The 27,668-nt window shown below is 44.9% G+C and overlaps 1 protein-coding gene across 2 annotated transcripts; it reads left to right on the top strand.

The window, feature by feature from the left end:
• Positions 1 to 161: 161 nt before the first annotated feature.
• BDH2 (3-hydroxybutyrate dehydrogenase 2) lies at positions 162 to 27,040 on the top strand. 2 transcript variants are annotated; one of them, XM_040966914.1, is made up of 10 exons: positions 162 to 270; positions 2,976 to 3,055; positions 5,384 to 5,462; positions 11,611 to 11,707; positions 12,835 to 12,943; positions 16,349 to 16,409; positions 17,043 to 17,156; positions 21,946 to 22,004; positions 22,491 to 22,583; positions 26,737 to 27,040. In XM_040966914.1, the coding sequence occupies exons 2-10, from the start codon at positions 2,984 to 2,986 to the stop codon at positions 26,788 to 26,790; spliced, it is 738 nt and encodes a 245-aa protein (XP_040822848.1). In that variant the 5' UTR covers positions 162 to 270; positions 2,976 to 2,983; the 3' UTR covers positions 26,791 to 27,040. The 2 variants fall into 2 exon arrangements, with proteins under 2 accessions (XP_040822848.1, XP_040822849.1); XM_040966915.1 differs by lacking the exon at positions 162 to 270 and having other exon boundaries at positions 2,974 to 3,055.
• The last annotated feature ends 628 nt before the right edge of the window (positions 27,041 to 27,668 follow it).

Raw genomic sequence — 27,668 nt, 5'->3', positions numbered from 1 at the left:
CACCAGGCACCTGCTTTTACACTTTGACCCTTCTAATGAGAGTCAACAGTTTTATCCAGATTCCACTAGGTGGCAGCGTGATTACAAAGTGCATAAATCATCAGAAAACCTTTTTAAAACCCAGAGAAACTGAACCGTAAATCCTGAAGCCAGACCTGAACTACAAATCCCAGGATTCATTATCAAGCACGGGACTTGCTTCTGCACAAAGGTCTCAAGTTCATCACTCCTGCCGGGATCTGGAGGACGCCATCCACTCTTTGCTCTAAAGTAAGATTTCCTAATAGTTTAAAAATGGAACTTTGGACGAGGGAGAGGGGAGGTTTAGTTTTGAGACGTTGCTTGTTCTGTGGATTGCCTACCAGAATCAATCATAGCTAATAAATCAAGATAAAAGTGGGTTGTAAGGAATTTGCAGCTCTGCCATATTTGCAAAAGTTTTAAAAGAAGAATTTTTACAGTATCTGTCCTAAGTGGACACCTTCTTCCTGACCCCTGACTATACAGAGAACTTCTGAATCTGTTCTCTTTGTGTTTCTGCTAATCAAGAGTTGCCATGCTCATGCCAATACTGAGACTCTGGGAGCCAGCGTTCTCTGCTTTCACACTGGGTTTAAGAGTCTCCTTGTTCTCTATTACAGGCCATATTTACCCTCACTTCTCCAAAGAAATCCAGTGGAGTGTGAGGCTGTAGCTTTTCTGATTCTAAGGCATTGGCCCCAACATCTGATCCCAGAACAACAGGGGTGCTGGCTGGGGGTTGGTGCTCAGGGAAAGCAGAAAGTGCTTCAGTGAAGGCTTCTGGGGTGTCATAGGTTCCAGGGGAGAATGTTGAAAAAAACCTTTCCTGGGGCAATGTGCCACCCACTGTAACACCAGTGTTGTAAGGTAGCAACATTTCCAAAAATATACTGAATTTCTCTCTCAACTTTTTCTGTGTTCAAAGTGCAATTTTTATATCTCATTTTGAAAGGAGAAAAAAAAAATACTGTGAGTTCCTTGCGTCCTAGTAGGTCAGGCACTGTAAAACGAGCGTCCTCCCCACCTGGCTTGGCACAGGTGCAGGTAACAGCCAGTTCCTCTAACGTGGTCGTGTTAGTCTGGTCCTCATGAAAGCAGACTCTGAAATGGAGCTGAATGGGCATGGATTTCGAAATGCTGGTGTGAGAGAAAATGAGCAGACTATTAGGCAGGACTGGGTACACTAACAGGAAAGATGGGGGTGTGGCCAAGTTGAGCACAGTCTGGTGAGCTTCCCCAAGACCAACTGGGACCTTGCCAGCCAGCTGAGCCGTGGCTATGCAGCTACATAGCCCCACGACGTGATCACGCTTCTGTGCCATGTACATTCATGCATGGAGGACAATGGCTTCAGTACAGGCTCAGCCACTCAGGCTTGCCACAGCAACACCTGATCTCACAGTCACTACTGCCCCCTCCCTGGTGGCAGGGGTGATGGGGAGTGGGGTCTGTGAGGCAGAACCCAGACCTGGGCCAGCAGGTACCTGGAGACAACTCAGCAGGAGGTCTTCTTTTAGCCCTGCAATCGTAAAGCCCAGATTTGATATCAGAGCTGTGGAAGACCAGGCAAACCACTTCATCTCTTTGAAGTGAGCCCCTGGCGTGACCAGGCACTGTGGCTTGTCACTGAACTGCTTCTCAGATCCACTCATCTCTCCCTGCTCCAGTCAGTGTAGAAGGTTTCGACCGAGGTCATGGAGATGTCAAAGGCAAAAAGGGCCAACTGGAAACAGCAAAATTAAAATGAAAGTTTGGCTCTTGGGAATGGAACTGCATTAGCACAGAAAGGACATGCTGCAATGCATCTGGGGACAAGGCCAGCAGCTGTACTGTTTCGGGTAGCAGTTAAAGCAGAGCAGCTTGATCCCTGCAAGTGATGGAAGGTGGTTCACCAACACCATCCAGCTCCATCCCACTGTCCTTGGCACCACAGCTGCTGTGTTTGCCTAACCCACACACTTGTGTTTACAAATGCTGGGAAACAATGCTCTCCAATTTTTAGCCTCCTTTGCTGTTAGGTTGGCCAGTTCCCACAGATGTGGCCAATGAGATCAAGGCTGACTTTTCTTTGGGCTTGCTGGCTTTTGTGTCATCCTTCATTTTACTCTCTAAGTGGATGCAATGGCCTGCAGCAGAACAAATGCTTTGAGTTTGTGTGTACATTATGGCATACATTAAGGACAGATGGAGCAAGAGCAGGAGCCTGAGTCAGTGAGGACAACCTCATCCGAGAGTCCTTGGGTTCTTCCCCACTCCAGCTCATGGCTGCATTCCTCTAGCTCCGTGATCTATGATCCAAGCATTGGACAAATATCACGTACACATCAAATTTCCCCTGCAGCAGAATTTCTCCATTCTACCTTTTAGAAAACACCTATTGTGTCTGTTAGAGCACTTAAGCATGGTGAAGCTTTCAAAGAGGAGCAGCGGAATTGTGGAGTGGACTGTTCTCAGAGCGAGGGTCCGGAAACCTGTGTTTAGAGCTGCTCCTGTGGTTAATAGGTCCTGTGGTTAATAGGTCATCTATGGTTTCCTCTTCCAGACCTTTTGTTCAATGACTTTCTGAGGCCAAATGGTTCCAAAGGGCAGGAGAGACCACAGACTTCGGCAATACACACTGCAATGCAGGTTCAGCAAAGAGAGGTTGAGAAGCAGCCCCCAACCATTAGGACACAGCCCCAGCCATGTGTGCAGGGGCACTGGGGGGTTAGTGGTGGTGAGGACTTGTTGCCTCCACTCAGAGGCTGTCCTCTCCAGGAAGTGAAGGATCGTCACCTGAGGGCTGAGTGGCCTTTATATACAAAGCTGAGTATCCAGCATTCTTCAAGAGGTCGGGTGGTGGGGACGCTTATTTGAATAGAGGCGCTATCTTCAGTTCCTTAGGGGAACACGTTGAGCTGCCTCCCTAGATGTCACTGCACAGAACCCCCTGACATCTCTGGATGCAATTACAGGTCACGTGATGGGGCGGCTGGATGGAAAAATCATCATCCTGACAGCTGCAGCGCAGGGGATCGGCCGGGCAGCTGCCCTGGTAAGTTACTAGCTTTCGTCGTTTTGTTCCCTTACTCACTTTTGAAGTATTGAATGATGTGGTTCTTTAATTCTGCTCTACTTCTTTTTAAATTGGCTTTTGTGCTTCTGTTGTCTTGAGTTACAAGTTGAAGTCACACCCCGTGAGGCAGACGAAGGCACAGATGCTTCACCTGTCACTGGTGTGGCATCACTCACAGCTCTGATTCTGAGAAACCGATTTCTCTGCCTCAATTTTTTTTTCATGCATTCTGATGTTTTTATTTTCATTTCTTCAAAACAGATTTTTTTCTCATTAAATTTTTTAATGATTCAAGGGGTCATACAATAGTATCATTTCTTCAAGAAGGTTCTTCGTTTTCTGTTTCATTTCTTCAATGGCACGTTAGTCATTTAACAGCAAGTTATTTAACTTCACGATGTTGTAGATTTCTTTCTTCTTGTTTTGTTGCGTTTTGTTAGTCATTTAGGTTCTCTGGATCTCAGCTTTTGCATTTGTGAACTTTTTTTTTTCATTATATTTTGACAATCTTTACATAGTTAATTAGGGTAAAAAGGTTCAAGGGCTACAGGAACATAGGAAAGACCGTTATTTTTTCCATATTGTTTCCTTCATGTTTAAAGGGGGATATTAAGGGAGAAGGCCCACCCAATTTCCCACCCTCCCCAGGTCCCACGTGTAGGGTATGCTCTGAGGTTCTTGCTCAAGTGGTTTTGATTTTTCAACATTTATGAATCTCTGCCAATCTTGCCACTCCAAGCACTATCAGGTCTTTAAAGAATCCACTGATTGACATAATCCATCACAGAGTCTCTTTTTGCCCTGTATTTCGCTGCCAACATATAGCTGCTATGGTTGTTTAACCTGTTCTGTCTTCTGTCTTTTCTTGGTTAGGGTTCTGAGTCCGGCATTTCGATTGGGGAGATCTCCAAAGAAACTTTGTCTGAGGTGTTCTCAAACCAGATTCTTGTATGTGCTAGCAAGTACAGGGCCTGGCACAGTCCATCGCCCTGATAAGCTGGTGGTTGCAATTGCTGGGTTGGTTCTGTTTTCACTCCCAACTTCCACTGGAACCAATGGGTGTTGCAGTCCAGCCTGGTTCTGCCCAGCACATTCTAGGCCCTCGCATAAACAAGTGGGAGCTGCAGCCTAGTTGTAGCAACCCGCAATAACCCCCACCAGGCCCACCCCCTACCCTGGTTAGCCAGTATGTGTAGCAGTAGTCCAGTCTGTCCCACATCTCATTCTACCCCATCCCCTGTCCTAGTTTTATGCCCTCCCGTAGAAGTGATAATCCTAGAGGGAGGAGCCCACTATTTCCCTCCCAGGCCTCTCCCACTCCCAGATTGTGCACTCTCCAGATAGTTCTGTGGTTTGACTTGACAGAACTAGCCCCCAGTGCCAGCTTTTGCCAGCTGATGCTGTGTCTGCCTCAATTTCTTTGCACCATAGAATTCAGTACAGGAGCCTTTCTGAAATTGTGCCCATGCAAATGTAGAACTCCAGATATAAAACAATCAGGTTACTCTGTGTGCTGGTTTATATAGATTTCTCCCAAAGTATGCCCCTCCGCTGCATTAACAATGTGCCACAAGTATAATGGTAGAGATGCTTCGACATTTAAGAAAGCTCCACCTACTCCTCAGAGGAAAAGTGTTGAAGTAACCCATTGTTTTCTTATTTAGAATTCAGTCAATTCTCCAGAATTTGATATAAGCAGGCTAGTGGCATTTGGAGAGTTATTAAAACCAGAATTATCGAGGTCAGGATTATATAGCAAGTTAAGTCATTGCTGCTATGCCGAATTCCATATGGACACTGGTTGGTGTCCCAGCTGCTCCACTCCCAACCCAGTTCCTTGCTAATGACCTGGGAAACCAATGGAAGATGGTCCAGGTTCTTGGGCCCCTACACCTACATGTGATACCCAGATGAAATTCCTTGCCTTGGCCTGGCCCAAACCTGGCCACTTTGGCCATTTCACTGTGAACCATTGCATGATCCTGTCTCTCCTGCTCTGACTGTAACTCTGAACAAGCCTTAAGAAAAAACAGGATGATTGTTTTACAAAAAGTCACAATTCTGTTTTATATTATTCGAAGGAGCAAAGTTAAATGGTTAGCAAGATATTTGACAAGTGCTAATTAATGGTAAAATTAATAACAATGAGAACGTATGAGTTGAGATTAGATAGTTTGAAATTCCACCTGTGCCATGGGGCAAACAACAATGAAAACACAGTAAATAGGGGGAACGACCAGATCACTTTCTCTTCAGTCAGGTTCAGTGAAGTAAACACAGGCTTGATGTGTACTTTCTGTCTCCCAGGCTTTTGCAAGAGAAGGTGCCAAAGTCATAGCCACAGATATTAATGAGGCCAAACTCCAGGAGCTGGAAAAGTACCCAGGTAAGCCACGCAGCAGCTTGACCTCGGAAGGCGGCCTCCGCTGGCTGTCGTGAAGCTGGGGTACTGCTTATGGCAGGAACACTTCTTTAGCTGCTCAGTGGCCCCGCTCTGCTTTTTAGCAGCAGTACCTTCTGTGAACCTACAAACAGAAGTCTCTGAACTCAAACATTTAAGAAAAATCTGGAAATGTGTGCCTAATTTTTTTTCAATTTTTCAAAGATTTATTTTTATTTTTATTGGAAAGTCAGATATACAGAGAGGAGAGAGAGAGAAAGATCTTCTGTTTGTTGATTCACTCCCCCAGCAGCTGTAACAGCCGGAGCTGAGCCGATCCAAAGTCAGGAGCCAAGAGCCACTTCTGGGTCTCCCACGTGGATGCAGGCCCCAAAGCTTTGGGCCATCCTCAACTGCCTTCCCAGGCCACAAGCGAGGAGCTGGATGGGAAGTGGGGCTGCCGGGATAGGAACTGACGCCCATGTAGAATCATGGAGTGTGCAAAGTGAGGACTTTATCTACTAGGCTACCGCGCTGGGCTCTTTATATTTTTTTTATGATATCATTCCATAGGTTCAGGGAAGATTTCCCTTCACATGCACCCCTTTCCCTCTTCCCACCCCACTGATTTCCCCTATATTATTACAATAGCATAGTCCTTTAGCAACAGTCACAAGTCCAACATTTTTCTATTTAATTGTATCCTGGCATTGTAATGGTAGAAAACCCTGTATGATCAAGATTTATCCAGCACGTGTAAAGATTTGATTCCAAATATTGTGTTACCTTTTAACAGTTGTGCTTGATTAACAATAACTGTCCCCATGTGTGTAGTACAGTATAGCGTTTCAATATGTGCATGTGATGTGTGCTGGGAACGTGGCAGTCAGCCTTTGCCCACTGGGACTCACACCCTGACTGTGGAGTGCCCTCTTCTGTTTGCTCATGATCCGCGTGGTTAAGCGACGTCTTCATGCCCCACTCCCCCAGGCTGGCACTGTCCTCCAGCAACAGGGTCGGAGCCACACGAGTGATTTCCAATTTTCTTTTTTTATTTTCTTTTTTATAAGTTTTACATATTTGATTAGGGTGCAAAGGGTCAAGGGCTAGAGGAAAGTGGGTGAGACCATTCTTTTCACTTTCCACATTCTCTTTTGTCCTTCCTGTATCTGGGGTAAGGAGAGAGATGAGGGGAGAAGCCACACCCAGCCTCCCAGCCATCCCAGGTCCCAGTGTGCGGCCTGCTCCGAGGGTCCTGCTAAAGGGATTTTGATAGTTCAAAGGTTCTGTATTGCTGCAAATCTCACCACTCCAATTATGACGAAATCTCTCCAGCATCCACTGGCTGACACAGTCAACCTTGGAGTCTGTTTGCCAAGGTATTCACTGCGAAAATTTGGCTGGGGTAGTTAATCAATTTGTTCTGTTTTCTGTCCTCTGTCCTCTGTTATGGTACCAGGTGTCCTCTGCAGGCTCCAGTGTAGTGCCAAATCCTCTGTCTGCATCTGGATATGCTGTCCACTGCTCCATCTAATCCACTGAGGAGGCCCAGCTCTGACACATGCATTCCATGGTCAGACCATGGATCCTGCAATTCTCTCCATGGTTGGAGTTCTGAGTCCAGTGGTTCAGTTGGAGGGGGGGCTCCCCAAGAAACCTTTGTGAGGTGATCTCAGACTTGATTCTTGTGTGTGCATTCCAGTAAAGGGTGAGTGACCCAAATCAGCCTACACACACTGTTGGGTCAGTTCTGTCTCCAGCTCTATCTTCTAAGTAAACTGCTGAGTATAGCAGTCCAGCCTGCTCCTGCCCACCACACACTTGGCCCCCAAGCAAACCAGTTGAAGCTGCAGTCTAGTTGGAGTGACCTGCAATAACCATCACCAGGCCCACACCCTGCCCTAGTTTCTGTGCTTGCCAGCATGAACAGCAGTCTATCCCATAGCCCATTCAACTGTCATACATGTCAATGGGTATTGAAGCCTAATTCAACTCAACCATCCTCACTATTCAGTCCACACTGGTGCCGGTGGGTGCCACTCTCTGTCTAGCCAGACTGGCCTCTGGTCCTGGTTTCCATGTTCACCAGTGGGAGTTGCAGCCCATCAGAGAGATGCCTATTATTTCCCTCATGGGCTCACTCCCACTCCCAGATCTTGCACTTTTCAGGTGGTTCTGCAGTTTAACTTGACAGAGTTTGCCCCACCCACCCCACTGTGTCAGCATCTGCCAGCTACCAGCATCTACCAATAGACCCACACCCACTCTGGCTTATGCATGTACCAGGAGGGGCAATCTGCCCAGCCTGGCTTTCCCCCAATCCAGTTTACATACAAGCCAATAGGTGTTATAGCCCTGCCTAGCCTGGTCTGTCCCCAATCCCATCTCTCATGCTCACCAGTGGGAGTAGTGGCCCAAAAGGGGAGTCCCCCCCCCCGACACACCCACTACCAGGTTCAACCCCTAGCCTGGTTCTGACTTGTGTTGGTTGTATGCCACAGCCCAGTCTGGAATGGCCTGCCTCACTTCGTTATTTGCCAGTGGGTGCTGTAGCCTAGCTCAGACCAGCTTTCTCCCAGTTCCAACTCACGCTTGTGAGGACTACAGCCTAGCCCAGCCCAGCCAGCCCCTAGACCTGGCCCTCATGTGAGCTGGCTGGTATTATGGCCTGACCAGGCATGACCCACATACCATTCAGGCTCTTGGATTTGCCAGCAGGTGACGTTCACTGGCCTGGCCTGGCTTGACCCAGACCTGAGCCAAAAGTATGCTGGTTGATATAATTACCTAGCCTTGTCTGGGTTGCTCCATTTCTTGATTCTTGTGTTCACATGCAGAGACTATATCCCGACAGAGGAATTCCCCAAGCTCCTCCATCAGAACCCCTCCCGATGCCAGATCTGCATCCTCCTTGGAGTCCATGGGCCAGCTCTACTTAGTCCACCTCCTGTCCTAGCAGGAACAGTAGCCTTTCCTGACTGGCTCTCATCCATTCTGGTTCTTATTGTTGGATGCTGCACCCTAGTCAAGCCTAGTCCATACCCAGACACAACTCACACGTGGCTCAGCAGGAGCAGAGACTTGGTCCAATTTATCCTACACCCATCCTGGTTCTCACAATCACCAGTGGGTGCTGAAATCTAGCCCACTCTCCATTCTGGTTCTTATTGTTGGATGCTACACCCTAGCCAAGCCTAGTCCACACCCAGGCACAACTCACATGTGGCTCAGCAGGGGCAGAGACTTGGTCCGATTCATCCTACACCCACCCTGGTTCTCACGATCACCAGTGGGTGCTGAAATCTAGCCCACTCTTGCACACCCAACACGCAGCCATACCCATGCCAAGGGACACTGCAGCCATGTCCAGACTAGATAGCAGCCCCCACCCCAGTCCCTTCACTCCCCAGTGGGAACCCCAACCCAGGCAGGGCTTCCCCTTAGCTCCCCAACCAGGGCTTTTCCCAGCCATAGATCTCATATTTGCCAATTGTTACTCTGACCCAGGATGGCATAGCCCCTCCCCTATCTTAGCCTTTACCTTCAGATGCTGTAGCCTGGCCTAGCCCAGTTGACCCCCAGTCCTAACTCTTGTTGGCCGATGTTGGAACATGGCCCTGCTCAGTCTGCTCCCATTCCCTGGCTTGTGAAAACTGGTATGTGTGATAGCCTAGCCCAATATGACCTGTTCTCCATCCTGGTTTCTACATTTGCCAGTAGGCTAAAGTTTGCTTGACCCTGCCCATTCTGCCCCCTTCCAAAGCCACTCCCACACTTACCAATGGATGGAACTACCTTGCCCAGTTTTCTCAATGCCCATGTCTGGACCAAGTGCTCATCAGTGGGAGCTGTGACCCACTAGCTGAGTTTTCCAAGTTCCCCTACTTGGTCCACTCCCAGGTCCATATCTCACATATTCCAAAAGGTGCTAGGCCTTTAATCAGCATGCCCTGTCCTGTTCATCCCGGCCTTTGTATGGGATGGTCAATGTTGCAGCCCAGCCTGCCCCACACCTTGTTTTAGGGTGCTCATGTGAGTGCTGCAGCCTGAACCTACCCTGCTTGTTCTCAGCCCTGGTACCCATGTGAGTCGGTAGAATTCCATGGTCATGCCTAACTCAGCCCATCACCACCCCAACTCTTAAGCTAGCCAGTGGGACTTATAATTCCATAGGGTTGTACCCAGATATCCCCACAGAATCCAACCCCAAACTGGTTCTCTTGCATGCTGGTTGGTGTCATGGCCCAGTCTAATGTGACCTGTCCCCTGATCCAACACTCACTGACAGGTGCTGGGATCTAGTCCTGCCAGACAGGTCCCCAGCCCTAACTTGCATGTGGGCTGGCATGTGACAGTCAGCAATGTTCCATGCTAACAAGCCCAGCTCAGGTCTCCCAAGTGGGCTGGGGCATCTGTCTGACCCATAAAGGTCTTTCAGTCTCTCCCCTCCCAACTACCAGGCCTCAGCCCCCTCACTTACCTGCAAGTACAGTGGCCTTGTTGTTGGGAGTCCATCAGGAGTCATTTCTCACCTACAAGATATTCCCAGGATGATCCTCACTACCCCGTATTCCCTTGCTCCTTTGCCTAATCAACCCACAATCCTTGTGCCCAGGAGTGCATGGGTTCTCCAGCCCACCCTTCTGAAGCACAGTGAGTGGTAGGTTGGTCCAGTGTTCTGCCACCCACCAGGTTCCCAAGCTCCTGGCACATGTGCTGACCTGGTGCTTTAACCCTCCACATATCCAAAATCTAGGCCCATTGAAATCTCCAGGCCTGGTCCACCAGCATACCAGAGCAGCATGCTGACCTGGGGCTCTCCCCTGTGCTCTTTTCATCTTGCCCAGGACCAACTACATGAGGCAACCCCCAGGTTCACTCCACCTGCCTAGAGGTGAGCTCCCAGGTTTCGACATGCCCATTGGTGCCCTCCCCTGCCCCAAGCCCTCATTCATAGGCCCCACGGGCTCCCCACCACCTCCTCAAGGTTGGAGTGTGCCAGTACATAATTTCTTTTTTTTTTTTTTTAAAGATTTATTTTTATTTTTTTTTTCATTGGAAAGGCTGATATACAGAGAGGAGAGACAGAGAGGAAGATCTTCCATCCGATGATTCACTCCCCAAGTGAGTGCAACGGGCCGATACTATGCCGATCCGAAGCCAGGAGCCTCTTCCGGGTCTCCCACATGGGTGCAGGTTCCCAAAGCTTTGGGCCGTCCTCGACTGCTTTCCCAGGCCACAGGCAGGGAGCTGGAAGGGAAGCGGGGCTGCCGGGATTAGAACCGGCGCCCATATGGGATCCCGGGCGTGCTAGGCGAGGACCTTTAACCACTTGCGCCACCGCGCCGGGCCCGAGTACATAATTTCTAATTTTCTAGTAGCCATTTTTTAATAAGTAGAAGGAAGCCTCAGGAGGGAAGCAAGAAATGGTTAAAATGAGCTCTCAGGAGTTACTGCTGACTTTCTGAGAAACACCTGATGCAGATGGGGCACTTGGTGATAAAGGCAGTACTCAGGAATAATTCCTACTCAATTTAGAAAAAAAGAAAAGGAGGGAGAGGGGTGAGCTTATTATGGGGTTTAGGGCATGGAGCAGCTAACATGGAGCCACTAACAAGGTTTGTACTAGTGGGGTGGCCCCCTGGCAAACTAAGCTGAGCCTCCACATACAACATCAGCATCCTATATGGGGGTCGGTTCAAGTCCCCGCAGCTGCACTTCCAAACTTCTCCTGCTTATGACCTGGGAGGTCTGCAGAAGATGGCTCAAATCCTTATGCCCTTGCCCCCATGTGGGAGACCTGAAGGAATCTCCTGCCTCCCAGATTTGCATCAGCTTAGTCTAGCTGTTTCAGCTAGTTGGGGAGTGAACCAGTGGATGGAGGAGGATCTCTGTCTCTCCTGCCTTCTCTCTCTCTCTCTCTCTCTCTCTCTCTCTCTCTCTCTCTCTCTCGCTCTGCCTTTCCAAATAAATAAAGAAATCTTTCTTAAGAATTCAATGAGATTTTTAAGACCCTAGTAGCAGCAGACAGTTCTTTGAAGCCTACCTAGATAGATGTTAAAGTCTTCACACTTCCTATCTCAACACAGCGCAATTTTCGATGCTAAGCATTTTTTGGGTGGCTGTAGATAAACTATGTCTGTTATTTTTTCAGGTATTCAAACTCGTGTTCTGGATGTCACAAAGAAGAAACAAATTGATCAGTTCGCCAATGAAATTGAGAGAATTGATGTTCTCTTTAATGTTGCTGGGTAATTCAACCCTTTTTCATTTCACTTTCCTGGAAAAAGATTTCTAGAAATGTTATTTAAATTTATGTTGGTAATATGACAGTAAAAATTCATTTTGAACTATGATAAAATTCCTGGGAAATATGGTTAGATTTCACAAAGCACTTTCATGACTCATAAGATTCAACAAATAAGGTAGCCTGAAAGGTGGGCATGGCCTCAGGGCTTAAAGGCAGTGAAAGCCTGCACAACCAGTGTTGTAATGTCTACAAAACTGTCCTGTGTGTTGCAATGTGTGATTAAAGCAGCGAGTTCTGATCCTTTATTGCATAACTAGCCTGCTCATCCTCCTATAAAAATCTATCCAAGTACCTGCAATAGTGAAGTCAGAGTTTGAGCATGTGCTATGTGCTGTGTTGTCAGCAGGGTTGTGGTGGGCAGACACAGCACGGGAGTCCTGCCATCAGGAGGCCGACATTGCAGGGCACTGCACACACAAGTGCTGCGGGGCATGGGCCTCAACCACCGGGAACATTCTGTAATTAACCACATAACTTTGGTTCAAATCACTGAGTCAGTAAAGATTTTGTTGCTTTGCAAGCTTCTTTTAAGAATTGTGGAAGTTCGTGTGTGAGTCATGTTTTATTCTACCTGTTTGTTCTTGTCTGATAGAAGTATACCTGTATACTAGCTATATCATCTTGCTGTCCCAAGATACTGATACGCTTGTTTACCTTGCAATTTTGACTTGAGAATGACACATCTCTGCCACCTGAGGGCACTGTTGTTCTGGAAATAGGAGCTAATTGGGGCACGTGTTCAGTCCTGAGTGATTTGTTGATTGTCTTTGGCAGCTTGGATGTGTTCCATTACAGTTGATGTACACCTTCTTACGTTTGCTGACCCCAAACTCTTGCCTGTTTCTTTTAAAAGAGGGATCTTTTTTTTAACATTGCAAGCATTGCAACTTCGTTTTTTGGATTCTTAACAACCTAATGTATTAAGTGATACTATGTTCAATTGTTTAAAGTTTGAGTAAAAGGAAGAACACAATGGTATAAGCCAATAAGTGACCATAGAAATTAATAGCAAATGGGCTAGAAATTTCTGTAGTGACAGTTTACTCTCCTCTTTAATCACTCTTGCAGTTTTGTCCATCATGGAACTATCTTGGACTGTGAGGAGACAGACTGGGACTTCTCAATGAATCTCAACGTTCGCAGCATGTACCTGATGATCAAGGCATTCCTCCCCAAAGTAAGATGAGTTCAATGTCAGGTCTCCATGCTGGATCTCCCTCCACCCCCAAGAAAGATCCTCCCTGTGCTGATGAGTGATCATAGCTAAGCTAATAGCTGATACCCAGGGATCATCTGCATGAAGGCACTATAAATGAATTCCTTTAACTTGCCAGTTCATCCATTCAAGAAACAGTTATTAAGTGTTTTCTGTTTACCAGGCCCTCCTGGACTTTACTTATAAGGTTAAATTTTCATAGAGATCAGAAAGAAGTGGGGGAGTTAACCTTTCAGGTATCTGGGCAGAGAGTTCCTGGCAGAGGGACCAGCAGGGTACATGGGACCAGAACAGTTCTACGAAGTAGGTGCTGTTTTCATCACATCCACTGTACAGACTAGAACGCAGAAGTCAGGTAACTTGCTGAAGGTCACCTGATGAGCCAGTGGATATTGAACTGAGGTTTGAAGCTGGGAAGGTCAGCCTCTCCATGAATTACAGGGTCTAGGCACACACTCTCCGGACGGGAGTTCCTATTGCCTTTCTCTCTCTGAAGGACCTTCCTTTCCCTCCTGTTTCAAACTGAGCTGTTGGGGTCCTGGACAGGTGAAAGCCAGCGCGTGCTGAAGACAGCATTCCTCCTTGGTCGGCTTCTTTTGAACCCTCCAGCCATCACACAACTCATCCATGTTCTAACTTTATTTTCAAACAAGTGTTAATCACCCCTTGGTAATAAAGCACTGTTTTATATGCTCTAGGAGGAAAATATGGGAAACAAACAGCCCAAACTTCAAGAGAGCTTGTAAGCAGGAATAGCCAGACAGCCTAGGCTGGGGCAATGAAGGAAGAAAGGGGAGAGTGAGAGGAGAAGAGGAATTCATCCTCAGGTCCTGGTTTACCTGTCTCCTGCCCTTGGAAATTGACCTGATTTCAGAGGCTGATCTTTGACCTGTACTCTCTGGCTTGGCAGGCTACTGGAGTTGGTAAATTTCCTCTCTGATGCAGCCTGGAGTTGTAAATTAAATCCCGATGAAATGCAGAAGAGTAGTTTTGTATGGCAATTCCAGATGAATTTGATAGCTGACCATACTAACTGCTATCCAGCTAGGGGCAGAGGAGCGTGCTCAATGGCGCAGCAGGGCTGAATCTAAGCTGTCAGGATCAAAGCCATTGTCAAGGAAGATACAGGTGAACTCTGGCAGGAAAAATTAGAGAAACTGACTTGCAATAATAGTGTTTAGTGCCTACAAGGAATCTGTGGGTGAGCCCACATAGTGCTGAGATAGCAATTTTTTCACCTAGCAAATCGCCTTCTTTTCCTATTGGAGTGTATGAGAAGCCATGTTGTGTGGAAGTCAGAGATGTTCATCACTGGCTGTGGGAATGGAGCAGGGGCTGTGGTGAAAGGGGAAGCTTACTTCACAGTGGGCAAGGCTGTTGCACATGAATGAGACTCATTTGCAAAATGAATCAACTTCCTGTGTGACACACTTGGTAAATACTAGTTAAGGAAGCTGGGTGGGTCATAGTGGAGCTGAAACTTAACCTTGTGTTAAATCTTAAAATACATAAATGCCAACTTGGAAATTAGTTTGCCTGTGACTTAAATCATCTTAGCAATAATCTATGTGAACCAATAAAATTTATTCTTTTTTAAAAAGATATTTAATGACTGGGTGCGATATGGAATTAGCAGACAAAAGATCTTCTTGTTGTGCCCAGATTTTGAAATCCCCAGAAATCACCAGGAGTCTGAAGTCAATCCAAGTGCACAGGGTGATTTATTCAACATCGCATGTCCAAGCCTGGGTTCTTACTTGAGAGCAGGCAGCCGGCAGACCACCGATTGGCTAGCCAGGACCAACACCCCTTACCAGAGTGTGGCCCCTAACAGCACATTCATAGGGTTCTTATAGGGGCAGTCCACAATAGCTTCAGAAGGGGCAATTCACAATAGCCTGCAAGGTGAGGGGAAATACCACACATTCCCTACCTATCTCGGCTGGACAGCCCATGCCTCCAGCAACTAAGGTAAGCACCCACTTAATTACTTGGAGCCACTTGTAAGATAACCAGACCTTAGTTCATAAGAATTGAGGCCAATCAGCTCTAAAGGTCACATAGGTCATTTGGCCTGCAAGCTCACATCGTTTCTTAATGGTTGGGGTTTTGATACTGAAGTTCTTCACTCTCTGTCCCTCCTCCTCTCTGTATCTGCCTTTCCAATAAAAATAAATAAATGTTTTTTAAAATTCTCATTTTAGTAAGGGAATTCTATGTTTTTAGGACACAACCCTAAGTAAATGAGGCTCACCATCATTGCAGCCCATCCTACTTCAGTAATCACCTCCATCACCCACAGATGTTCCTTCAGCCCTAAGCCTCTTGCCAGCCTAGCCTAAACCATCACATCAGCTTCTACTGGTCCCTTCTACATGGTGCCAGGATCATCATCTACACAGACCCGATTCTGAACATGCTGCTTCTCCTCCATTTCCAACCTTTGAGTCCAAGGCGTTGCCTACAGGATAAAACCCAAGTTCCTAAAGTTAGCCCTGTTGGCCTCTATAGCCTCATTTCTCCCACACTCAGGCATGCCACCCACCCCACCTCCTCCATTCTGCTGCTGGATGGAGCCTTTACATGAGCAGCTCTCAAAAAGTTCATGAGAAATGTGCATTAAGCAAAATGAGGCATGAGTTTCAACGTTTTTGCACCAAAGTAAGGTTCTTATTAAAATTATGTTTTTCCATGAACACTTTGAAGTCCTCTTGTGCATGTACTAACATTTCCTTGAAATGCAGTTTTATTTTTCTGAGCAGCATTCTGGTTTTCAAATCTCAGCCCCAGACTTCCTCCTCAGGAGCTTGGCTCGGTGTCCCCTCAGCCTGATAGGTTCTTTCTGCCCTGGATCTCCCTTCGATCTCTCTAACATCACTCAGTGTGGCTGGTCTTGTCATTCAGATGGCCTGTGGTTAGGGAATGTGCTGTTCATCTTCGAATCTCTTAGACCTAGCACAATACCTGGCCACCATAGACATTCAACAACAAATATGTGTTAAATAGAGTCATGGGGCGTGATAATGATTGACATCCATTCACATCCCGTTTTGCTCAGAGTTGATTCTTGGTCTTGCTGCTGCCTTACCCCAGAAAGGCGGTAATCCCGCATGTAGCTCTAACAGTGCATGTACACAGGCCATCCAGGCCCAGCAGTGGGGTGAGATGCCAAAGTTTCACTGTCAAGACCACTTTTTAGTTAATGGGTAATAAGATGATCAGCTCTGTTCTGCAAACCACGGGGAAAATCTTTTGAAGATGTATTTTCAGCCTGGAAGAGTGCAGGGTTTTTTTTGTCTTGTCTTGTTTTGTTGTTGTTTTCTTTTTTCTTCTTCTTTTTTTAAAAATTCGTCTTGTTTCTGGCAGATGCTTGCTCAGAAGTCTGGCAACATTATCAACATGTCCTCGGTGGCTTCCAGCATCAAAGGTAGGTCTATCTCCTTCTGGGAATCATGACACTCATAGGCATTCAGAATTCAGTCTAAAAGGGGGCAGGGTCGAGTCAGGCAAGCACCCACCTTCAAGGTGGTATTATTGAGAATGTGAGAATGGTCACAGGTTCTTGGGAAGTGCTGCCACTGTGTGGAGGAAGTTCCTCTGGACACTGAGAAGTAAGTGGGATGAGCTGCAGGGCAATATGGACATCAGGTGGATTTGTGAAACCAAACAGCAATAGCTGCTGCCGAGATACTGTTCCTTCTCTTACCAGGACACACATGGAGTATTCCTAAGAGGGGAGTGCAAACAAGTGCCTAGGTCTCTTTTATTGTTCATTTTCTTTTGGAATCAGCTTAAGGGTTATGCTGACTGCTGAGAAAAAAAAAAAACAAAACCCACAACCACTGTTAAATAAGTGCAGCATCTCATTACCTAAATCTCAATTAAGCTGTGCCTATGCTATTTGCCTAGTTTTAAAAACAGGCTCTGTTAAGGGAGAAATCTGATCCCACCTTTTTGAAAGGTGAAGTTGTATGACAGTGGCTCCTGGGGAAATGTGCTTGCGTTCTTTTTGGCCCTGACTAGGATCCCTTCCATCACTGTGCCCTCTCTTTGCCCTTAGGAGTTGTGAACAGGTGTGTGTACAGCACAACCAAGGCAGCAGTGATTGGCCTCACCAAGGCTGTGGCTGCAGACTTCATCCAGCAAGGAATCAGGTGCAACTGTGTGTGCCCAGGTGAGCTAGTCCCTGTCAGGCGCTGAGCTTGTCCTTTCTCACATCCTGCTTGCTACTGTGAAAGATATCTACGTAAGTTTGTCTACCACATGCTGTGTTGTATTCCATCACTGGGAGAATTTCAAAGGAGATTCTGGTCTTACGTAAACTAACTGTTCAGTGGTCAGTAGGAATGGAGATCCTGCATCATTAGATTGAGTCACATTTGCAAAGGGTTTAAGTGCTACTCATACATGGGACAATGGAGGATCAACTGGCTGAGAGACAAAACTTGCCAAAACCAGCCATTTTAGAAGCAAACCAGGGGTGACTTTGTGTGGGCAGAGATGTCAGGGAAAAGAATAGACTTTGTACACAGAACAATGGAGAGAACAGAAGAGCCTCCCAGCAAAAAGGGGTTAACTGCTGAAGTTATTTAAATCACCAGGAGTGAAGTGACCCAGAGGTTCAAAAGGAGGCATTAACCTTTCTTCATGTTGTACATGGGGAACAAGCAGACCATGATCCACAGGCCAAATCTGGCACACCACTTGTTAAATAAAGCTTTATTGGAACATATCCACACCTATGAGTATTGACTGTGTATATGTATATGATATGAATGCCCCAAAAAATTGACTGTCTTGATCTTTACCCAACATGTGTTGATTCTCCTATAAAGAAAAGAAGGCAGAACTTTCTTTTTCTTAACAGTTGTGGGATGTCTATTAAATCTATTGAAGTGTCCAAAGGAAGGATCTTCAATGCATTACCCCCTGTTTTATTTAGGATAAAGGGAGAAAAACTCAGATTCTGAAGCCGACATCTCACAGAACCAGAACAGGCTGTAAGAAGTCCAGTCAGCAATGTGACTGGGAAGTATTTATACTTAGAAAATGAAAGTGAAGTATAAAAACAGCCTGGGCTTGGTGCAATGGTTTGATTGGCTAATCCTCCACCTTGCCAGCACTGGGATCCCATATAGGCACCAGATTGTTGTGTCCCAGCTGCTATACTTCCCATCTAGCTCCCTGCTTGTGGCCAGGGAAAGCAGCAGAGGACGGCCCAAAACCCTGGGACCCTGCACCCACATGGGGGACCTGGAAAAAAGCTTCTGGCTCCTGGCTTCGGATTGGTCAGCTATGGCTGTTGCAGCTACCTGGAGGAAGAACCAGTACATGAAAGATCTTTCTCTTTGTCTCTCCTTCTCTATAAATCTGCCTTTCAATAAAAATAAATAAATCCTTTAAAAAAAAAACTTAATTGCTCACAACTCACAGTTGGTCCTATTGAAATAAAAAAAAAATTTGACCATCTGTGATTGGTTGATATTCAGCTAATATAATTGGCCCAAAGTCAGCTGCATGTGTCACAAGTTTTCTATGTTGGGTCTTTAGTTAAGTTGTCGTACTGAGCCAGGCTGCAGTTCATTATGGAAGGACTCAAATGGGGAAGCATCTTCAGGCTGAATTCAGGACAAACAATGTAAATTACCAGTATAACTACCTTTCATCTCATTTCACCAATCCAAGATGGATGCATGATGCTTATTAATAAAGCTTAATGTCTCCTGGAAAGAAATCAAATATTATAAATCTAGAATCAAAGTGTCTGTCATTTGTTCACAGACAATGTTGGGGATTATAGAGGGGGATAAGCTTAAAATTACCTCTGGGTTTTTCCAAACATCAGGGCTTATAAGAATATGGAGGAGTTGATGGAGTGGACAGTGTGTCATTTGCAAAGTCTCACAGGAAGTTACATTGACTCTTATGTTAATAATCACTGACTTAGAGAGGGTAAACTACTAAATATCACTCAAGCTACAGAATTTGAGAGATCAAGATGTTTTGTCTTACTTTTCTTGAAATAGAAATGTAAACACAGATACAGCCGGGGGTTGGGAACCCACAGGCTGCATGAGACACAAAATCATCTGGTCTGGCCCTATCGAGGCGACTGGAACATTTGAAAACTATGTAATGGGCTGTTTTGTAAGTTGCTCATTTTGTATCGTTCATGAATGCTTTTGTTTATTTATATATTTTAAAGATTTTATTTATTTTTATCAAAAAGTCAGATACACAGAGGAGGAGAAACAGAGAAGGAGATCGCCTATCCACTGATTCACTCTCCAGGTGGCAACAACAGCTGGAGCTGAGCCGATCTGAAGCCAGGAGCCAAGGGCCTCTTCTGGTTTTCCCACACGGGGAGGGTGGGAGGGTGCAGAGTCCCAAGGCTTTGGGCCATCCTCGACTGCTTTCCCAAGCCACAAGCAGGGAGCTGGATTAGAACTAGCACCCAGATAGGATCCCATCGCGTTTAAGGCAAGGATTTTAGCCACTAGGCTACCACAACGGGTTCCACAAACGCTTTTACCAAAAAGACCCTTGGCAGAAAAAAAAAAGGATCTCCATTGCTAGAAAGGAGAACACAGGAGAATCACTGAGTTTCCGTTGCACATAGTGATAATTCTTCCATCTGGTGATTCCTGTGTCTGGCTATTCTTGCAGCCATATAGCCAGGGGGATACAGGGCAAAATGATTTGGAAACTTTGGCTCTTTTAGCAGCTGGATATATTCAAAGTTTGGAAAATATGTTATCAGACTTTCTGGAACAAGGAAGTACCTGTGATTCAGCAGTCATAGGAGAAAAGCTGAGGAGTAATGACTGTGGCTGGTGTGGCAATGAATCTCCAGCCAAACGTGGAAACGGGCGCAGCATGCCTTTCCATGTCATGGACACGACAGAGTCAAGTAGTAATAGAGTCCAGTAGCAGGCTTGGCCTGCTCCACAATTTCTACTTAACGGCCATCAGTACCAGCCATATCTAAGATCTTATGCTCATCTAATTCTGTAAGAGGAAGTTGTTAATTCTATTTTTTTTTTAAGTACAGTGAAGGAGAGAGAGGAAGAAAAAAATGGAGAGAGAGAGAGATTTTCCAATCACTGTTTCACTTCCCAAATTTCCACATCAGCCAGGACTAAGCCAGAGCAAAGCCAAGGGCCTGGAACTCCATCCAGGTATCCCACATGGGCAGCAGCACCTCCCGGAGCACACAGCAGCAGGAAACTGGGAGTAAGGCAGAAGCAGGACTTGGACAAGGTACTTAGATACTGGACACAGTTGCACCAAGCCACACCCACCCCCAAAACTGCAAGGATTTTGAAGAGAATGTTTTTGAAAGCTAGTTCTGATGATGTGTTTCTGTTCGTAAAATTTAGGATTTAAATGAGACTGTTGATAAGAAAATTGAATAAAATGTTATTGGAAATTGAGTGAAAGGGGATTTTTATTACATAATTTCAGAAAATTTCTCAGTACATTTGCCCTATTTATGCACAAGTAGAAAATGCTTCTAATGTCCTGTGAGCTCTAGCTACGGAAATTTCGAGCCAAAATGTTATAAATATTGCTTGTTTCTAAAATGGGAGGAGAGAGAACTTGAAGAAAGGGTCCAAAGTAGGAGCCAGGAGTTCAAATTGTAAAGATGCTGAGCCTGCCTGGAAAAATGGGAAATGACACTAATATTAAGAAAGGGATTGGGGAAAGTAAAAAAGAAAAAGAAAGAGAGAGAGAGGAAGGAAGGAAGGAAGGAAGGAAGGAAGGAAGGAAGGAAGGAAGGAAGGAAAGAAGGAAGGAAGGAAGGAAGGAGAGAAGGGGAAGGGAAGGAGGGAGGAATTGGGCATGGGTGTTGTGGTACACCAGGTCAAACTGCCTCCTTGGGTGCCCCAATCCTATATCAGAATACTGGTTCAAGTCCCAGCTACTCCATTTCCAATCCTGTTTACTATTAATGCATCCTAACAAACAATAAACGATGGCAAAAGTGTTTGGCCCTGTGGCACTGACATGGAAACCTGGATAGAGTTCTAGGCTCCTAACTGTGGCCTCACCCAGCTCTAGTCACTATGGACATTTGGGGAATGAGCCAGTGGATAAAAGATATCTTGTTCTTGCTCTTACTCTCATTCCACCTCTCAAGTACATGGAAATAAGTAAACTTTTAAAAGGGGACTTCTGAGCAAAGATTGGGAGCATGGGCTGAAGATGAAGCTGGTGGTATGACTAAAATAATTTGCTACAACCACCCGAGGTCTTTCCCATTCTGAAAAGGCCCCTTCCAAAGAGAATTTATGTAATTTATGAGTTAACAAACATTTCTGGGCAACTCAAAGTGTGAACCAAATAAATTTTTTTTAATTTAATGCCATTCTTTTTTAAAGTGAAATTATTTCAAATTGCATTTTTATTTGAAACTTGAAGCACTAGCTAAAAATAGAAATTGGAAACTAGTGCAAATGGGTAAGATGGTGAGGAAGTGCCCCCAACTCCAGCGACTTCAGGGGCTGTGGAGTTGTCACTGAGGGTCCTCCCATGAACTTGACAGCAAAGATAGTTTTTGAGATCGATGCAGACTAAGTCCCTGCACTGGTAAAGTGCTTGTATTCTTTTACAATTCTCACATTTCAAAGTTGTTGTGAGGATTAGCCAAGACAAGATATGCAAAAATGCTTAAGATTTATAAAGCAGTATGCAAACTCACTGTGACTCAATATGTGTCCTTAAGAGGGCTAGAAGTGTCGGAGTTCCTCCTATTACCAAGAATCACATTCCGTGTTAGATATCAAAGAAGTGTTATTAAAAGTTGTAATTCAATAAGTTTGATCAGGTAGAAATGAACCTGTCATTTTAATATAAAGTGCAAAGAGCTTGTTGGTTGCTACATTGTATGAAAAGGAAGTTTAATAATGCGTTTCGCTTTCAGTTTAAGTAATTAACTAAACTCTATCCATGCTTTGATATAGGAACGGTTGATACTCCATCGCTGCAAGAAAGAATTCAAGCCAGAGAGAACCCTGAAGAGGTATACAAGTTGCAAATGTATTTAAACCTTTTGATTAAAAAAAGAAAATGTCTTCCCAGAACAAATTTACAGAACCAGGATATAGAATGGTGGTTCCAGAGACAGGAAAAATGGTCAACAGAGAGCTACAGTTTAATGAGCACAGAATGTCAGTTTTGTGAGAGAAAAAGTAGCTCTGGAATAGGGTGGTGGCACACTTGTCATTTACTGAACTACACATACAAAATTATTACAGTGATAGATTTTATGTGTGTTTGATCATAATTTCTCAAATTTAAAAAAAAAAAGAATGACCTCTTTTTTTAAAATTCACCTTTGTGATCCATAGGGGTATCTGTGGGTTTCAACACAAGACAAATAGTTTGAGTAGCATCTTTGAATCACTCTAACCCCTGAAATTTCTATTGGTTTAACCCCTTGGGAAGTTACAGATAAGCGCATGTATCACTTCACATCATTGATGTCTGGGGTGATCTCTGGTCACAGGCTCTGCATGATTTCCTGAAGAGGCAAAAGACGGGACGGTTTGCAACTGCAGAAGAAATAGCTCTCCTCTGCGTGTATTTGGCTTCTGATGAAGTAAGTACAGTTCTTCCCTGGGAGTTTGTTGTCCTTACTCACACTTGGCCACTGCCTGCTCATTAGAACAATGCCCTTTTAAAAGTGCATATACTGGACAATAAGACGCTGAACTTTATGCTAGGCATGTGTTTGCAAGCAATGAATCTCAACTGAACTTGAACTATGGTTATGCAACAAGGTGGAGGAATCCACCATGGGGGGAGGGGTATGGGAGGGGTGGGGGGAATTCCCCAGCGCCTATAAAACTGTACTACATAATACAATGTAAGCAACAATAAAAAAAAAAAAAAGTGCATATAGCATCTGTGTTAAGATGCTGCACCACAATATAGGGATAAGTTCTAATTTGATTTACTCAAGGGAGAGGCTACTTTGCTTTGTGCCACTAGTTTTTCTTATTTAACTTCACATGTCAAGGAATCTTAGAGGAGCCAGCATTTGGTACAGCAGTTAAGAATCAAGTTAGGATTAAAAAAAAAAAAAAAAGATGTAGTTAGGGACATGTGAAGCCCTCATCAGAGCACCTGAGTTTAAGTCCTGTTTCAGGTCCCAATCCCAGCTTCTTGCTGCTGTACATCCCATAAGCAGCAGGTGATGGCTCAAGTCATTGGGTCACCATTACCAAGAGGGAGACCCAGAGTCCTTGGCTCCCTGACTCAGCCCCTCCAGGCCCTGGCAATTGAGGGCAGTTGGTAAGTAAACAAATCAGGAGATCACTATCTCTGTCTCCCTCTGCACTTCAGATATAAATTAATTTAGTAATTCATTAATTAAAGAAATCTGTATCAGGGCTGGTGTGAGTCTCAGTGAACTAAGCTGCCACCTGGCAATCCTGGCATCTCATATTGGAGCCCTGGGCTGCTCTGCTGCTGATCTAGTTCCTTATTCATGTGTGTGTGGAAACAGCAGAAGATGGGCCGAGCTCATAGGCCCCTGTCCCTCATGTGGGAGACTTGGGTGGAATTCCAGACTTCTAGTTTTTGTCCTGGATCATGCCTGGCAGTTTCAATCATTCGGAGAGTGAACCATCAGATGTATGATCTCTTTCTCTTTCCTTCTGTATTGCTCTACCTTTCAAAATAAATAACTATCTTTTAAAAATTCTTATAGCAAACAAAATGGAAGACCAAAAAATTAAAATGCTCGATTTTCTGACAGATAACTACAAAAGTTATTGTTGGGGAAATCTTCACTGAATATAAGTCAAACAAATGAATTCAAAGGATTACAAGGACACCAGATAAAATGACAAGAGGGTTAGCCAGACTTTACTGTGGCTGAAAAGTTTGGATTTGACAAGTAGTGTTTTAGTTCTGTGGATAACTTCTTTGGGAGAATTCCACTGGCTCTTTTTTTCCTGTTAACTCTTGTTTATCATCGTGTATGGAAGTTCCTAATTCAATTTTTTTCCACCTTGCATCTGCTTAATTTTTTTCTCTTGCCAAAGATTTAGTTATTTTTGGTGGAAGGGGAAATCCCTGAGTCTAAATGGAATTGTATCATGAAAAATAAAATTGGGGGAAAAAAAGGTTTAGTTATTTTTTATTTGAAAGGCAGATTTTTTTAAATGTTTTTTTTCCATGATACAGTACTGTTGGCTAGAGGGATTTCCCCTTCCACCTTCTCTGTTTCTCCTCCCTCTCACTGTTTTCCCTCCTATTATTACAATACTATATATAGTTCATCAGCAACAGTTACAAGTCATTCTTCCATTTAAGTGTATCATGGCATTGTAGGTATACACAATGATAGAAAGTCCAGCATCTGTCTAAAAGACAGACTTTTACAGAGAGAGGAAAGAGAGAGAATCTTCCATTGGCTGGTTCACAGCCCCAAATGACCACAGTGTCCAAAGCTGAGCTGACCCAATGCTGAGAGCCGGAGCTTCTGCCCAGCCTCCCACATAGGTCCAGAAACCAAGGCCTTAGACCATCCTCCAATGCTTTTCCAGGCTGTAAGCAGAGAGCTGGATCAGAAGTGGAGCAGCCAAGACACAGATGAGTGCCCATATAGGATGACAGCACTTGTAGGCATAGAATTAGCCTGCTACATCACCAAGTTGGCCCCATCACTTCTTTTCTTAATGGCTATTGTGTATTTTTAATTGGTATCCATCTGAGAAAGCAAAAACTACGTTTATGAGGTCAAGAACACAGGAATGTCTTTCTATGTTGTGTCTTTGAATATTACATAAACAGAAAACTAATGGGTGAGAAATGAATAGGAAAGGGGAGAAGGTCAGAGTGGACATAGGTGTTCCTGATGAGTTAGCATCTCTTACAGAACATGGTAAATACCTCATGGTTGCTGAATGTGGCAAATACAGGGTTAAAATGTGTGCATGCCAGAATATTCCTTCTGACTGTTAATACCAATTGTTAACAGCTGGGGAAGGTCTATTAACTACTGATCATGGCTCAATTGGCTAAATTCTAGCCTTGCAAGCGCCCCAGATCCTGTATGGGCAACCAGTTGTGTCCTGGCTGCTTATGGTCTGAGGAAGCACTAGAGGATGGCCCACAACCTTGGAATGCACCCACATAGGAGACCCAGAAACTCCTGGCTCCTGGCTCAGCTCAGCTCAGCTCTGGCTATCACAGCCACTGGGGGAGTAATCAGCATAAAGAAGATTGTTCTCTCTGCCTCTCTACATATCTGACCTGCTTTCCCAAGAAGAATAAATAAATCTTAAAAAAAAATAGCTTGGGGAATGGCTAAACAAATAATCAATGCCAATTGTGTTAGCTTTTGAGTTTCTCTAAATCCAGACCTTCAGAGAAGCTCATTTGACTTGGAGGTGTTCCTGGTAAGAAAATTAACCTTATCTAGCCAGTGCTTAGCTTGCTAAATAGTTGGGAATGCTGTGGCTCCAATGTTTAACCGAAGGAACCTGGGCTGTTTAGAGGGGCCTGGAAGAATCAAGTGACCGGCAAGGGGCTTCCTTTTAAAAGTCCGGGCTGTTGGAGCTGTTTCCTCGGGCTGTAGTCTCCTTGTTCTCTTCCTTTATATCATCATGTTCCTAGTTTAAGCTATTTTTTTAAATATTTTTTTTATTGGAAACAGATACACAGAGAGGAGAAGAGACAGAGAGGAAGATCTTGCATCCACTGATTCACTCTCCAAGTGGCTGCAACGGCCCAGGTTGAGCTAATCCAAAGCCAGGTGCTAGGAACTTCTTCTGGGTCTCCCACGTGGGTGCAGGGTCCCAAGGCTTTGGGCTGTCCTTGACTGCTTTCCCAGGCCACAAGCAGGGAGCTGGTTGGGAAGCAAGGCTGCCAGGATTAGAACTGGCGCCCACATGGGATCCCAGCACATGCAAGGTGAGCACTTTGGCCATTAGGCTAATGCACCAGGCTCCTTAGTTTGAACTTTTAGCATTGCTGTACTCATGCTTTCCCTTCCTGATCTTTCCATTGTTCCAGGGTTTGGAACAATTTAAAACCCAGATTACAAATGTCTCATTTTGAGTGAAAGATGTTTTTAACTTCTACCTCAAGGATCATTTTGGTTTTCAGTTCTTTGGAAAATGAAAACTTGTGAAGATAAACAGTAATTATATAGTAATCCTTTATTTTATATGGCTGGAACTAGAATGAAATCCTTTTATACATTATAATTATTATTCTTCACATAAGCTTTAAAATGCATCTCGTGCCCATCTGTCCCTGTTATGTATTGGTCAAGAAAATATATGATATTTGTGACATTTATTAAATTGTTTGGCTGTCGTGTGGCTGCCTGACTGATACCCTTAGGTCCAGAAATTTATGTGTCCAATAGTTCTGAATCTCTAAATGAATGTGTGCTGCTTGGGCTTGCATTTCATCTTGAATTGAGAATGGCTGTACATTATCTTTCTTAATGTTGTGACTCTGAAAGCAAACCCCTAACAGCAAACCCGAACAGCAAACCCCTAACGGCCCTGTTGAGAGCGTGTTGTGTGTTCAGACGCCAGCCAGAAGCCACTTCGTTCTGGATCACAGTTCAAACTCATGCTCAAAATCATGTTAAATTTAATCTGGATTTTCATAAATACAATTTGTTGTTTTATGAATAAATTGTTGAGCTATCCCAGTCATAGAAAAATTAAAGCAACAGTCCGTTGTCAACCTTCATTAATTGTTGTGTCTCCTTGTGTTTGTCACTGCAGTCTGCCTATGTCACGGGTAACCCTGTTGTCATCGATGGGGGCTGGAGCCTGTGAGAGCTCCCTGCTGAGGAGGCAGGCCCTTCTTACGCACGGTGAGCTTGGCTATGAAGAACACACACACATCAGCTCTCTCCTGTCAACGACATGAGAATCAAAATAAGCCCTTTTTAATAATTTTTTCTAACAGTCTGATGCTTTCAATATATTAATCTCTTTCTAATCCTTTCTGAAATCAATGTAAATTGAGAAAATAAAAAATATTGAGCTCATTGCAGAATACTTGTTTAAATAAACTTTTATTTGTCATTAGTTCTGGTTACTACAGGCAGTTACTATTTACTGGGTGTCTTTTTTTTTTTTTTTAAGATTTGTTTGTATTTATTGGAAGGTCAGATACACAGAGAGAAGAGGGGACATAGAGAAAGATTTTCTGTCCACTGAATCACTCCCCAGGTGGCTGCAATACTGGAGCTGTGCTGATCCAAAGTCAGGAGCCTGTAGCCTTTTCCGGGTCTCCCATTTGGGTGCTGGATACCAAGGCTTGCGGCCGTCCTCAACTGCTTTCCCAGGCCACAAACAGGGAGCTGGATGAGAAACGGCGTGGTCAGGATTAGAATCAGCACCCATATGGGATCCCAGTGCATGCAAGGTGAGGACTTTAACCACTAGGCTGCTGCACCAAACCCCTGACGGGGTGTCTTAAAGAACAACATTTATATCTCACAGTACAGAGACAGGGTGGTAACAGATCAAGGTACCCGCAGAGCCAGGGCCTGGTGCGAGCCTGCATCCTGGGCTGCACATGCACATCTTGTCCTGTACATAGTGAAGGCGATAACAGCTAGCAAGCTTTCTCGTGCCTTCTGAGTACACTAACCCTATCCATGAGCCTTTAGCTCTCATGACCTACTCACCTTCCAAAGACCCCACTT

Source organism: Ochotona curzoniae, unplaced genomic scaffold (genome assembly GCF_017591425.1).
Source record: "Ochotona curzoniae isolate NIBS_2020 unplaced genomic scaffold, NIBS_Ocur_1.0 scaffold_4506, whole genome shotgun sequence".
Taxonomy (NCBI): domain Eukaryota; kingdom Metazoa; phylum Chordata; class Mammalia; order Lagomorpha; family Ochotonidae; genus Ochotona; species Ochotona curzoniae.
Note: the sequence above shows the minus strand (reverse complement) of the source record. Positions and strands in the feature narration are given on the sequence as shown.

Excerpts from the sequence above, each read along its gene's own strand:
- BDH2 (XM_040966914.1), top strand. The coding sequence starts at position 2,984 with ATGGGGCGGCTGGATGGAAAAATCATCATCCTGACAGCTGCAGCGCAG. Across the intron at positions 22,005-22,490 it reads CCAGAGAGAACCCTGAAGAG|GCTCTGCATGATTTCCTGAA; the intron begins GTATACAAGTTG and ends CTCTGGTCACAG. Across the intron at positions 22,584-26,736 it reads TGTATTTGGCTTCTGATGAA|TCTGCCTATGTCACGGGTAA; the intron begins GTAAGTACAGTT and ends TTGTCACTGCAG.